General features: G+C 49.4%; 1 protein-coding gene across 1 annotated transcript in view; it reads left to right on the top strand.

The window, feature by feature from the left end:
* Nucleotides 1-7,347, top strand: part of PCDH19 (protocadherin 19) — a 78,704-nt gene extending 71,357 nt beyond the window's left edge. The window contains 2 exon segments of the mRNA XM_009997258.1: nucleotides 6,892-7,214; nucleotides 7,216-7,347. Coding sequence (XP_009995560.1) covers nucleotides 6,892-7,214; nucleotides 7,216-7,347 — 455 coding nt within the window.
* Nucleotides 7,348-13,069: the final 5,722 nt, after the last annotated feature.

Genomic DNA, 13,069 nt, shown 5'->3' on the forward strand with positions numbered 1-13,069 from the left:
GAGTGTATTTAGGACAATCCCTCTGTATCCAGTGTTAATGAAATTGAATTCCAGTAATGAAGTCAAAAGGTTGTATTCTGCACTCGTGCAGGCAGCACAGGAACTGCCATTAGCATTAATGGGAGCTGTGCCTATGAATTACAGACACGTAATATTTTGAGATAGGAAAGGTCTGTTGGATCCCAGAGTGTTCTCCTCTCCAAGGACCAGATCCTGCATCCCAACAGCAGTTAGGATGGTAATGAGCCCTGTATCGAGGCCTGAGTAGCAGAGTTTTGGAGGTGAAATCCCTGCTGCTCAGGGACCAGCACGAGCTCTACAGACCATTTAAGTCTTCAGAAAAGGATTAATTGGAGTTTAAATGGTGTGTTCTGCTGGCCCTCTGAAGGGGAATTAATTTTGCCATGTGAATGAGGTGGGGATTGGCCTGCAGTCCCAGGTAAAGGGGGGCAGCCAGCCTCAAAGTTCATCCTAGCCCGTAGTACCTTCTGGGCCTGGCTCTGCTGTAGTGCATGACATGCCCAAACAGCAGCTCCTCTTGCTTTGGGTGATCTCCCACCTTCCCACAGCTGCCTTCTCATCCCAAAGGCACCACCATGCCCAGGAAGGCATTTTTCCAGAGAAAATATTTTGCATCAAATCTATCTTTAGCCCTCTGGTGTGTAGCTGGCCAGGCACCTCAGATGCGTCGGTGGATCAGTCTTCATTCATGATACAAGGACCTTACTGCAGAAGAAGGAGTGTTATTAATGACACTGTAGAGCAGGGGAAGAGGTCAATGAATCAACTCCCTGCCTGGTGTAAATCAGTGTGGGTCCTTGGCACTTCTTGGTAGCTGTGTCTGTCTGCAGCAGCCGGGAGCAAGCCCTGAGGCATCTCGCCATTGACCATTACAGAAGTGCTGCCCATGAGCTGCATTCAGCCATGGCTCCTTATCAGCAGTTGCCTGATAAATTCACCTAAATCACATCCCTTGTTTTGTTGAAATAATTCCTCACGGGCATTTGCTTTGTCCAAGCGCTGTTGACCTCCTGTGTCGGGACAGACAATCCAGGATTAAAAATACAGCATTTTTTAGCTTGCACAAATCCCAAACAATGCTGGAAGAAAGCACAAGAAAGGCTCCTCATTGCAGTAGGGAGCATTTGTCACTGTCCCTGGTTATTTGTATCCTCCAAGCATTGTGCAAGGGAAGCCATGCCAGGCTTACATTTTGGCATAGACTGGAGATTTCTTATTAGGAAAGGCGAAGAAGGCTCTGTAAAAGCCCATAGGTCAAAAATATAATACACTATTCCCCACCTCTTGTTTCCTGATATTATGCTATTATGGGAGATAAGGCAGAGGTGCAGAGTCTTAATTTCTAAGCGGATGATGAGCCATGGCTGGGGACTGTTTGTATTTGGCTTGAGCTTATTATTTTATCTGGAGCGTAATGCTGGGGATCGCTGCTCCCCGGCTGGGAACAGCTGCTCCTGGTGGGTGGTGGGTGCTGCAGGGTGGCTCAGGGACATGCCTTGCACCTTGTGGTGTACATTCCTGAGGAAATTACGGTCCGGGTGCTGAAAAGAAACCCTCAAGTAGCTGGAAGAGGCGTGTTAAATAATGCAGTTGCGCATTGTCCATGAAAGATGGCTAACCATGAGTAAACATCAGCAGCAATGTTTGATCCCTTCATGTTTACTATTTATTCGTATTTATTATTCATAAATTCCATCACAAATGTTAGGCCTGTACCCCAGTGAAACATTTGCATTTTATTTTAAGTTTGATTTTTTTTTCCCCCCCTTCCCTACCCTCCTTTAGTTTCATGAACTGAGATTTAATGATTTGCTCTTTCACATCATTCCTGTGCTGGCTCTCCCTGGCTTTCCTCTTCTTGTTTTAGGAAGAGATTTCTAACATGGAAAAGTGATATTTGAATAGATTCCCCTAAGGCAATCAATTTACTTTTAATTTGTCTGGAACTAAGCTTTTCTTTGTTGCAATGAGAAAGGATTGAAACTGCTGTAAAATTTATTAGCTTCCAGGAAGATTTTGAAATGAATTTTTTAATGATCGTGCTGTTTGCTGTACCCAGGAGCGGTGTCATCCTGATTACAGTATAGTCATAGGGTTGCTGAGGAAACACCAAAATGTGATAAAGCTGGGCTGCTGCACAAGGGTGGTGATGGTGCAGGCCAGATACAGGTCCCACGCTGCCATGGGGCTTGGGGCTGGGGCTGCCCAGCACCATGCTCACCCGTGCTGTGGTTCTTCCAGTCACCTTTTTTCCCCTATTTTTAATTTTCAAGCGACTCCTCTGCTCCTTTTCCTTGCTCCCCTTGTAATAGCACAAATGAGCTCTACTTACTCAGCTCGGCAAAGCTGCTCTGACATGGATTGGATTGAACTGAGCGGCTGTTTGAAAATGGAAACTCCAGGGACTATTGTCATCGCCCAAATTGCACCTTAGATTGTATAACAGCACATGTCATCTGGCCATTTATCAGGAATATTACATTCCCAGGCACTTGCACCTTGCTACGATTTAACTTTGTCTCTTTGGCCAGCACTGCGATTCCACTGAAGATAATTCAATTGCTGTGAGAGCTGAATGGGCACCTTGCACACTGGCTCCATGTTGCTCTGCCTCAGGTGCACAGGCTTTGGATAGGAGGATGAAAGCACTTGTACACCCTGTTCGTTAATCCTTCCTTTTAATGAGAGAAGGCTGTGTGCATGGGGGAGCTGGAGGCTCTGTTGTTCCAGCACCCAGTCTGAATTGTCTGCCAGCAACTCTTGGCTCCTGGCTCTCAGGCACCCCTCCTGTCTTCCTGGCCAAGAGCTTTTTCTGGTGGTATTGGGAAGCATTGGGGGTCTTGGCTGGGTAGGAATCAGGGCACTCGGCCCCAGAATTAGGGCAGCCCCAGTGTTTCATGTCACCTCCCTGCTTCCTGTGTCACTGTGCTGCTGTCCTTGGCTCCCACTCCCTGCCAGTGACACGGGCCGTGCATCTCCCTGTGGATGAACCATGGGTGTTCTCTCTCCCACCAGGTCTTTCTGTAGCTGCTGGCTCTCAGCAGCCTGCTGCCCGGCTCAGACCCTGCAGGCAACACATGGGGCAGGCTGGTGCTACTTATTAGTTGCCTTTCTCCTGATCCCTCGAGAAGGTTTGAAATCTGCAGCTCAACATGGCTTTTGCTGCACTTGTTGAGGAGTGTATTTATTCCAGAGGTGGCTGTTGGTTTGATTTTGTTTCTCACTTGTGATGTGAGAGCTTACGTATGGCAGTGACACATTTTTTCTGCCAGGCCTGACTTCAGGATAACAGCTCACCTCTTGATGCTGAGGCTTCTGCCAGGGTGTTTTGCACCTTGGAGGGAATAATTTTTAAAGTGACCCTGCCCTGGGGTGCTCTGAAACGAGGTGCTGGCTTTGGGTGAAGGCAAACTGGCTGAAAAATGGAGGTTGCTGCTGCAGAACCTGCACACCTCACCTGCCAGACTGCACGGCCACCACCTTCACATGGCACCTGCGCTCAGGTGAGCTCTCTGGCATCTCTCTGGACCACAGCATGGAACAAGCCAGATTGGCAATAGGACTCTCACTCCAGCAATGTGTGCAATGTGCTTGGCTCCTTAGAAAGCCCAGTCCAGCTCAGGGCAGCTTGCACAGCCCCAGGCTGAGGTGTTCCCATTGGTGCACCAGGCACAGAGGTAGGAAGCTGCCTGGTTTTGGCTGCCTGCCACTCCTCATGTCCTGTGTGATGTGGTGGTTATTACCTGGGCTTTGCTCCCTGCATTAAGAACAATTTTTAGTGCAGACAGTAACAGTCGCATTGATGAGGGCAGGTCTAAGGCTGTAAAAGAATTTCCTGTTGTCCTATTTCCGATTGTTAAAGTGGTAAGAAGAAAAAAAAAAGACAGAGCAGTACAATAAAGAGCCGATGAGTGTGAATGGCCGTCCTGGGTGCGGTTACAGCCGGGTGAGTCAGACCGAGCTGCCCTTAGGGCAGTGCCAGCAGTGGTGCCGGTGGCTCCGTGACTCTGCTCTGGAGCAGCAGCTGCTCCTGTGCAGAAGGAGGATGAGGAGTGACAGCCCTGGGATGAGCCCGCTGGAGGAGCCCAAAGCTCTCTGAGCTTTGTGGTGTGGTGTTGTTTGTATGCATCAATAGGGAATGCTTGTGGCACGAAAATTGTACTTTATGTCAACTGCAGGGTTAAGACAGTGATGGGTGGACAGCTGAAGACCTTCATTCTGCCATGGAGAAGCAGCTGCTGCTCAGGGCCCTGCACTGGTCCCTGGGTCTGCTGCCAGGGCTGGTCTGGGGAGCCTGGACACGTGTTGTCCCGAGGAACATTATGGTTTCTGGCTGTGGGATGTGGTCTCTGCAGACCAAAGCTGAGACGTGGGGGGGGCGGAAGGCAGGATGTGCTGTGGAGCTACTTGTTTTCTTCAGGTCTGTGGATGGCTGGAGAATCCTGCCCCTCTGCCTGTCAGCCTGGCATCTTTGGTACTTGTAACATTCCATTTGTAAAAGAAAAAGATTGAAATGGTAGAATTTGATGTAATGCTTTTCATCTCTTCTCCTGCCTGCATTTCAGCTGCCACTAGCATGACTTGCAGACAAGCAGCTTGGTGTCCAAAGCAGATCATCTCCCCAGCAGATAGGCATGGTGCCAGCAGTCTTTAGTGAAACCACTCTTAAAGCCCAGGTCCCTGTCTAGGGTTTGAGGAATATCTGCTTGCAGTACAGGTACTGGTGATGTCCTCAATTTGTGTTTTAACTGTGAAATGTGCCAGCTTGGAATAAGTGGATCAAGGCAAGACAAACATGCTTGTGCACTGTTGGGAGTCAAGTTTGCTTTGGCTGGGGTGGTCCCGTGGATGTGGGGCTGAGCTGTGATGCTGGTCTGGGAAGGTGAGGAGCAGCAGCTCCCTCCGTGCCTTCCCACGCTGGACCAGCCAACCCAGCACACCCAGATCCAGCCTTTCATGTTTGAGGAGAGATTGAAGTGATGTGTGCTCCAGCAACGCGCCCAAGGTCACACAGCACAATAAATCAGTGTCTCATCAGGGATGAGAAACCAAGATATTTCTGCAGCCCCTCCAGCCATCACCAAGTCCTCTGCTATCACAGCCAGACTACACAACTTTGTATGCCTGTAGCACCCTTTTGAAGTTAAGCTGTGGATAAATAGTCAGGCAGCAACACTTTCTGGGCAAATTTTTTTATTATTATTTTATTTTTTTTATTTTGCTCAAGTACTTGAAAGTAGCAGAATCAAAGTATAAGAAGAGCATGGGCTTTTAGATCTTAGTGCAGGTTGTTCTGCATGGAAGGCTCAGAGCATCGTTCTCTCACACTGCTGTAAAGGTGGCTGCCAAAGCCCAGACCTCCTACACAGCCACCTGGCGCCACGGGTAGCTGCTCTGATACAGAGAAAGGCTAATGTTCTACCCATAGATTTTTCAATTAGCTGGCTTCTCCTTTAAAAAAAGAATAAATAAAATCTTCTTTTTCTGAGGTCTGCCTTTTACTCGTTTATTCTCTGTAAGTGTTAAGCTGCTCATGTTTTGGTGCATTGTGTTATGTGCTGAGAATTTTTATCAGCCACCCTAGTGCTCGAATGTGGTGGAAATACCAATGCGTCTGAGGAGCGGAGGTTACGCACACAGATGCACAGAGCAGCAGAAGGAGCAGTTTGCAGATGGACAGGAAGCAAACCCAGGCTGAGTCTGCACCTTCGCAGGCTTCGATCCATCAAACTGGCACCGACTGAGCGCGGCCTCGTAAGGGTAATGGCATTAGTGCTTTAATGCTGCTTTGCCTTATATAGGTTATGATAGGAAGGAGCTACGTCTGAGCATAAAGAAAGGTGGTGCTTTATGAGGACTGGCTGCAGTTACAAGTTCTTATCAAATGAAGAAGGAAAACTCATAAGCTGAGACTGAAAAGCAGCCAGAGTCTGTGCTGTTTGGCAGGATCCACGATAGGATGCTCAGCAAAGGCTGGGGAAGCTGAGACTCCTGGATTTGCTTTTCATGTTTGCACTTGGCTGAGCCCAGCCACGTCCTTGCACCCCGGTTTCTCTGTCTGTGATGGGGGGGGGTGAGGCTGTGCAGACCCTTGGAGTCAGGGGCTGTGCCTGGGTTTGCACCTGCATGGGAGTGCTCAGGCCTGAGCAGAGAAGGCCCTTGGAATGGATTAAACCTCCACTCCATATTTCAGCCCTGTAAAGTGGTGTTGGGACAGCCCTAAGTTGAGAGAAGGGATCTTTATTGCTCTCATATGAATAAAGCCCCGGCACAGGGAATGACACATTTAATCTTCAGTGGAGTGGGGCAGTCTTGGAGATTTATAAAGCTTCTGTAGTGTGGGAGGTCTGTGGGGATTCAGCAAAAAGTTAAAACACACATATACACTGGAAAACAAAAAAAAGAAACTCCCCTCCTCCATCTCCTCCCTTCCCCCCCTCTGCAAAAAGTCAAACTTAAATGTCACGTCAAGCCAAGATTAAAGCACAGTGGCTTTTAGCCCTGGTTACAAACCCAGGAAGGGCTTGAGCCACTTTCCTCGTGGGATGGAGCTGCTGGGATGGGCTTGTAGCAGTGGCTCCTTTCCCCAGGCTGCAGGTCTGGCAGCAGCAGATGACACACAACCTGTTGGAAATTGAGCTCCTGCCTTTAGAGCAGCAGAGAAATGGCAGTAAACAAAAAGAAATAAATCCCTCTTCCTGAGCCTTGCCTTAAACACGGGTGCTGCTGGGGGCAAGGCAACCATGGCTTGGGCGGGAGCGATGAGCAGTGCCTGGCTCGGGAGGTTCCCCCACCCTGGATGGGCTGCGGAGCAGCGACCACCTGCGTGGGGCTCCTCCCTTCACCATCCCTTGTGTTTTCTCCACGCAGATCAGAGCGAAGGATTCCATTGCAGGGAGGAGTGCCGCATCCTGGGCCACTCGGACAGGTGCTGGATGCCCCGCGGCGCCGTGCCCAGCCGCGCCAAGTCCCCCGAGCACGGCAGGAACGTCATCGCCCTCTCCATCGAGGCGACGGCGGTGGACGCGGAGCCTTACGCAGACTGCAGCACAAAAAGGACCTTCGCCACCTTCGGCAAGGAGGGCGCTGAGCCCCTGGCTGACGAGCGGCTCGCCAACCCCAAAGGCAAAAGAACGGTGGACCCGGCCGCCGGCAGCCCCAAGGTGAGCGGTGCCGTCCGCGAGGCGGGCAACAGCAGCGGAGGCCGCAGCACCGCCCCGGGGGGCGGACAGCGAGAGCGGCGGGCAGGAGGGCAACCCGCTCCTGCAGGAACGTCGGGAAAAGGACTCGCCTGGTGCCCGGAGACTAAAAGACATCGTCCTCTGAGTGACACCTGGCAAGAGGATGAGGATGAGGAGGAGGAGGGACCGCACGACTCCCAGCGCAGATTGTTTTTATTGCTTACCAATGGTTCACAGGTTGCTGTATTTAAAAGCTTTCCCTAAATGTATTGTTTATAAATGAAGCTATCGTTCGTGTGACAATCCCACTTGTCTCAACAGGCGGCAGGGGTGTGCAGCCGGAGCAAAGTAGCTGGTTTTTGGTGTTGGCCAGGAGGTGGTGGGTGGCGGGGGCCAGAGGCAAGAGCCCCCCGGTCCTCAGGAGCGCTCAGAATCCCCTCCCTGGAGTTTGTATATTTTTATATCTCAAAAAACAAAGATAAATTTCCATTCCCAGAAATAGCTGGGGTGGTAAATTCCTTATTCGGACACCTTTAGTAATCACCCCGGTGGTTTTGTAATCTGGACAAAATAGCGACTGTTTCTCGTGTGCGACTGTTCAAAAGGAGAGTCGGGTGAGTTTTAATTCTTGCCCAACATGAGCCTCTTTGTATTTTAAGACGTTGCTATTTTGCTATGGACACCCCTGCATTTATGAATCCTTTTGCTGTCACATGCTTACCTGTACTATTACTGTATTTGATATTGCAAATTACTGTATGTCTCGTGATGGCAAAAGGCTTTCCAGCTTAAAAAAAACAACAAAAAAAGAGAAAAAAAAACAAGAAAAAGGAAAAAAAATCACAATCATCTTACTTCAACTTTGGGGAACCCGGAGTTTTTGGACCTGGTGGAGCAAGTGCTTCTTCCAGCCCCTACCATCACTTGCAGCCCCTCTGGCTCTTGCAGGGCAGTGACAGGGCATTACGGGAAGATGTTTTGGGGAAAATTCTGCCTGGATTGCAATTGTTGGATGCACTGTGCTGAAATTTTTCCCTTACCCATCTCTTTTGCATAATTTCAAGGCAATGCATGGAAAGGTTTTCCAGAAGTTGGTTGTCGTCTTGTTTTTTTTCCAGTGCCCAGATTTAGATATCTCCCATCTCCAATCACTTCCAAGTCACAGTGATGGAATTATTTAAGAGATCTAAATTACCTTCTCAATTAGACACACACTTCCAAGTCAGCATTTCCCAATCATGATTATGCCAACTGTGTGTGTGTGTGTGTGTGTGTGATCATGGCATGGATTTTAGACTGTCCTGATTTCTTTCTATCCCTGCATCATAAGGAAGTATGGAATGAGCAATAGTGATGTTAATTTAGGGGCAGACAGGTGATATGTAACAACGCTACTAATTCAATTAATGTGCCTTCTTAATGGAGAAAAAATTAAAGCAATTCATTATTTTTTCTCATAATTAAGGACTTTTTTTGTGTGGGTACAAATTTACTCATATAAAATTGATTTTAAAATTGAGCTACTTGAATAGCCATTTTGTAGAAGGGAGAGAGGGAAGGGGTTTCACAGCTCTCTGCTCTCTTGCAGTGATAATTCCTCAGTGAGGTATGAGTAAGGTAGGAGGATTTCAGTTAGTGTATTATTATTCTTGTTAACCCTTCATCGTAAAGATTTTGCTACCCTAAATAATGTTTCCTAGAATTTAAAATTTATTATGGAAGGGAAAATATATAGCTCTTGCCAATGTTTGCTGTACCAGCAAGTCGAAATTAGTGGTTTCAAGAAAAATAGTCTTTTTAGGTCTACATATCATGATAAAATATTTGTTATTTTGATTTATTTAAATTAAAAACATCAACAAGAAAACAAGCTCCAGTCATTATTATCCTCAAAATAAAATTAAGCTCCAGCCATTTGTTTCTTCAGGGCAAATTGATCCTGCCTGAAGCCATAGCTGGTCCAAGACAGATCTGCAGTCAGTTTGTTCTCCCTGCCACTTGCTAGGGCCAGGAATTATGAAACAACCAACAAGAAAATGGTCGTCTAATGAAACTGGTGGTGCTTCCCTTGCTGGTGTTGATGACTACCTCATTCAGCTCCCATCCCAGCAGTAACATGATGTCCTGCATCCCTCTGGAAGGTGAACTGGGAATTTTCCCCTCTCCTGGAGTTTGAGCCCATTTTCAGGGATATGTTATTTCTGTTCCAGTGGTTGTTTCCTGCCTGTGTACTGTTACTGCTGTAATTTATTTCTGGTTTTGGTTTTGTTTGGGGTTTTTTTTCCCCAAATGTGTGTATTGTAATGCAAGCAAAGAAGAAAGCAGCTGGCTTGAGGCTGTTGGAGTAACTGGATTTTCTGTAACTGTTAGGCTTGGTTTATTCTGATGTTACCTCTTTGTCAGCTCTGGGGTTTTTTTTGGGAGGGAAAGCTTCTCATGTGTTTGCTGAGTGACAGCACCTGCGATGCCCCATTTGTCAGATCCCCTTGGCTTTGCAGGGCAACGAACCCACATCACCCCCCATCATCCACCCCCACCTCCAGTCGGATGGGACCCATCTCCCCCCACTGCCCATCAAAGGGATGGGGACTGGGGGTCCCCCCCACTGACCCGGGGCATCCCATCACCATCCCCAGCCACCCAGAAAGTGCCAGCCCTTAATTTCTGCTGAGCGTTGCCCTCTGCCTGCGGAGCTGCCACCACCAGCCTGGCGTTTTGGATGAAAAATAGATGCTAACTGAAAAGGAAGAAAAAAAAAAAAAAAAAAGTAAAAAAAAAGGAGAAAGAAACATTTCTCTGATTCACCCAGAGGAAACGTTCCTTGCCACTCTGAATAAAAGTGCAGCCAAGAAGGAATGTGAAATAATTCTGTATTAAAAGGGAGCATTAAAGAGGTCAGTAGACCCTTATGCTTCCAAGAAAATCCTTTAAACACCAGTTTTCTGGGCTGACCCAGGCTGCAGCCAGGGATGCTGAGTGAAGGGCCCTTCCCTGGCATGTCCTTGCTGCACAGGGCTGAGGGGAGAGCCAGAGTGGCCCCCACTTACCTGCTTGTCCCTCTTCTGAATATTTTGCTACTCCTGTCACTGTCCCTCTGTGTCATTTGAGATGAGTTCAGGGCTCCTGGGCAAATTGCAGTCTCTCCTGTTTTTTAGTTTCCTGGTTGCATTAAAACTGGCCATGCAAAAATATGTTCAAGGTTGCAGGGCAGGTGAGTTGGTTTTGGTTTTGGTTTTTTGGTGTGTTGGTTTTTTTTTTGGTGGGGGGTCCAGATGTAATTATCACACTCTTTAAAAACTTAAACCTGTCCTCAGATGTAGTTTAGGAAAAATCGCTGGAGTCTGTTGATTTCCTGCAGGCAAGCTTGCTCTGCTCCCCTGATTATCCCGTTTATCCAGGGAGCAGCAACCACCTATGGTTCTCCCTGGATGAGGACTCCATCTGGAACAGCCCTGGGGCTGAGGACCAGAGTGAGGGGGTGAACCCACCCTGTGCCAGCCCAAGACCCTTCCTGGCTCCCTAGGAGCCCTTGGCCTTTCCCACCCTTGAGGCTGCAGGGCTGTGCCAGGGGCACTGAGGGGGACAACTGATGGCTAGAAAAACACCGCAAGTGCCGTCCTGCTGAGGTTGTTGCCATTCCCTGTTTGTCGTGAAGCTGGAGGTGACCTGTGGATGACACGTTGTGCAGAAGTGAATTCCTTTTTGTTTCTTTCCAAACGGGAAACGAGTTGCTTTTGTAAAGAACACACTGTCTGATGAATATGTGCAAATTATTCTTGGGGGGGGGGTGGGAAAAAAACCAACATAATTATGAATGGAAACACATTTGTCTATCGTTGGGGAAGACTGATGATCTTGTTGCTACAGCTGCTTTTGCAGCAATGGGTAATACCAGATCCAACCTGTGAGCTGTGGTTCCTGTTGGGGAGAAGCCCAGCTGACCCCGCCGCCAGCACGGCGGAGACGGACCCTTGATCGCCATCAGCTGATGTTCAGCTGAAATAAGCTGGGATGTAATCTCCAAACACACCTAAGGCAAACTGGTTTTCAGCCTTGCAGGGGTGACAGGTACGAGCCACGGGTCTCACACGGCAGCGCCGGCACCACCTGGACCTGGGAAGAGCTGGTGGTGAGAGCGGGGCTGCTCCCCCGCCGGCAGCGGGCAGGGCGGCCCGCGCGGTACATCTCGTCATGGTGTCTCCCTTGCTGAGTATCTGAAGAATCAATTGTTGTATATGCTGATCTGTATGCTATGTACATTTTCACAGTGATTGAATCATTGTAAACAAGAAAATGGAAAAAAAAAAAAAAAAGAATCACCGTTCTGTCTATTTTATGAAGATGATAAAGCAGCTTTATTAAATTATTACGATTCTGTTTCAAAATGGTGTACCTGCCACTATGGGTTTTTTTTCATCTGATGAGAACTTTTTTTTTCCACCTAAATGTGATTTTTTTTCTTTTCTCTGCTTTGAGCATCTAATGCATTTTAGTATTAAAGCAATTATTGAATAAAAATGGAAATTAAGTGTTTGGTTAAATATGCCTGAGTGGGTTTGCTTTGACGGCCTCCAGGTGCTGGCCCTGCAGAAGGCAGCACACAGCTGGGTGCTACCCCAGCCCTTTCTGCACATCACCCCCCTTCATCCACTTCTCCCACAGCTGATCTGCTTTGGTGCCTGAGAAGCTGCAAGCCTCAGGGCAGAGCTTTGCCAGCCTGGCTGTCCCCATGGGTGACCTGCTGGGGCGGGCAGGCTCTGAGCACCATCATGGCTCTGGCAGAGTTCCTCTCCTCACTCCCACAAAAACTGGGCACAGAAACTGCTCTGACAGGGGTAAATGTGGGTAGGAAGAACCTCCAACACAGACTTCTCCACTGAGAAGATGTATTTTCCCTGGATTTTTGTGAGGACACTTCAGAGGCTTTGAGGAGATGGTGAGGAGCCTCTGAATTTATGGCCTGTGTGTGGACGGCTCTTGGGCAGGGATGATCCAAGCACTCGGTGTCTAGCAGGGGAAACACCTTCCCTAATGGCCTCAGCTGCTCCTCTGGCTCAGATGAGCAGAGTTCCTCTCCTCACTCCCACAAAAACTGGGCACAGAAACTGCTCTGACAGGGGTAAATGTGGGTAGGAAGAACCTCCAACACAGACTTCTCCACTGAGAAGATGTATTTTCCCTGGATACCCCAAAGTGGCAACGGAATAAGAGCATAGCAGCACCTGAAGCTCCTTCCCTGGGATGGGAATATGCTTGAGCTGCACACCCCAGCATCCCCGCACGGCTGGGGCACACAGGGGGTGGCTGGGGTTCACCGTGTCTGGATGGGACCCCCGGCCCTGTAACCCCGGGGAAAGGATCCAGCTACACAGCAAGGTCTGGCACGGCCCCAGGCCCAGGTGAGTGAGTGTTGGGGCCTGACTGCAGGCTCAGGTGAGGAGGATCAGGCCTCACTGCACTCTCATTAGTGAGTCACTGGCAGGTGCGGGAAAGGAGATCCACTCAGGCTGGGAGGGAGGTTGGGGCTCTGTAGCCCTTGCTCTGAGGTGTGTGAGGCCTCTTTGGGGAGCAGGCGATGCCTGGGGAGGTGCTGGGCTGTGTTTCCGTGTCCTTGGCCCTGTCCCTGCCTGCACCGCGGGCCCGGCTCCCAGGTAGGAACTGACCCTGTTAGGACAGGAATGGTCCTGCTCGGTGAGCTGCTCTTGGACAGCGGCGGGGCGGGGAGGGAGGGAGGGAGGGCGGCAGCCTCAGGGGGCTGCAGGGCCCCGGGGCGGGCTGAGGGCAGCGGGAGAGCTGGGACAGGGCGGGCAGCCCTGGTGCGTTCCCTCCTGCATCCCAGAGCCCGCCCGGATCCCCGGGGCGAGCCG

This window comes from Chaetura pelagica, unplaced genomic scaffold (genome assembly GCF_000747805.2).
Source record: "Chaetura pelagica isolate M959 unplaced genomic scaffold, ChaPel_1.0 scaffold344, whole genome shotgun sequence".
Lineage (NCBI taxonomy): Eukaryota > Metazoa > Chordata > Aves > Apodiformes > Apodidae > Chaetura > Chaetura pelagica.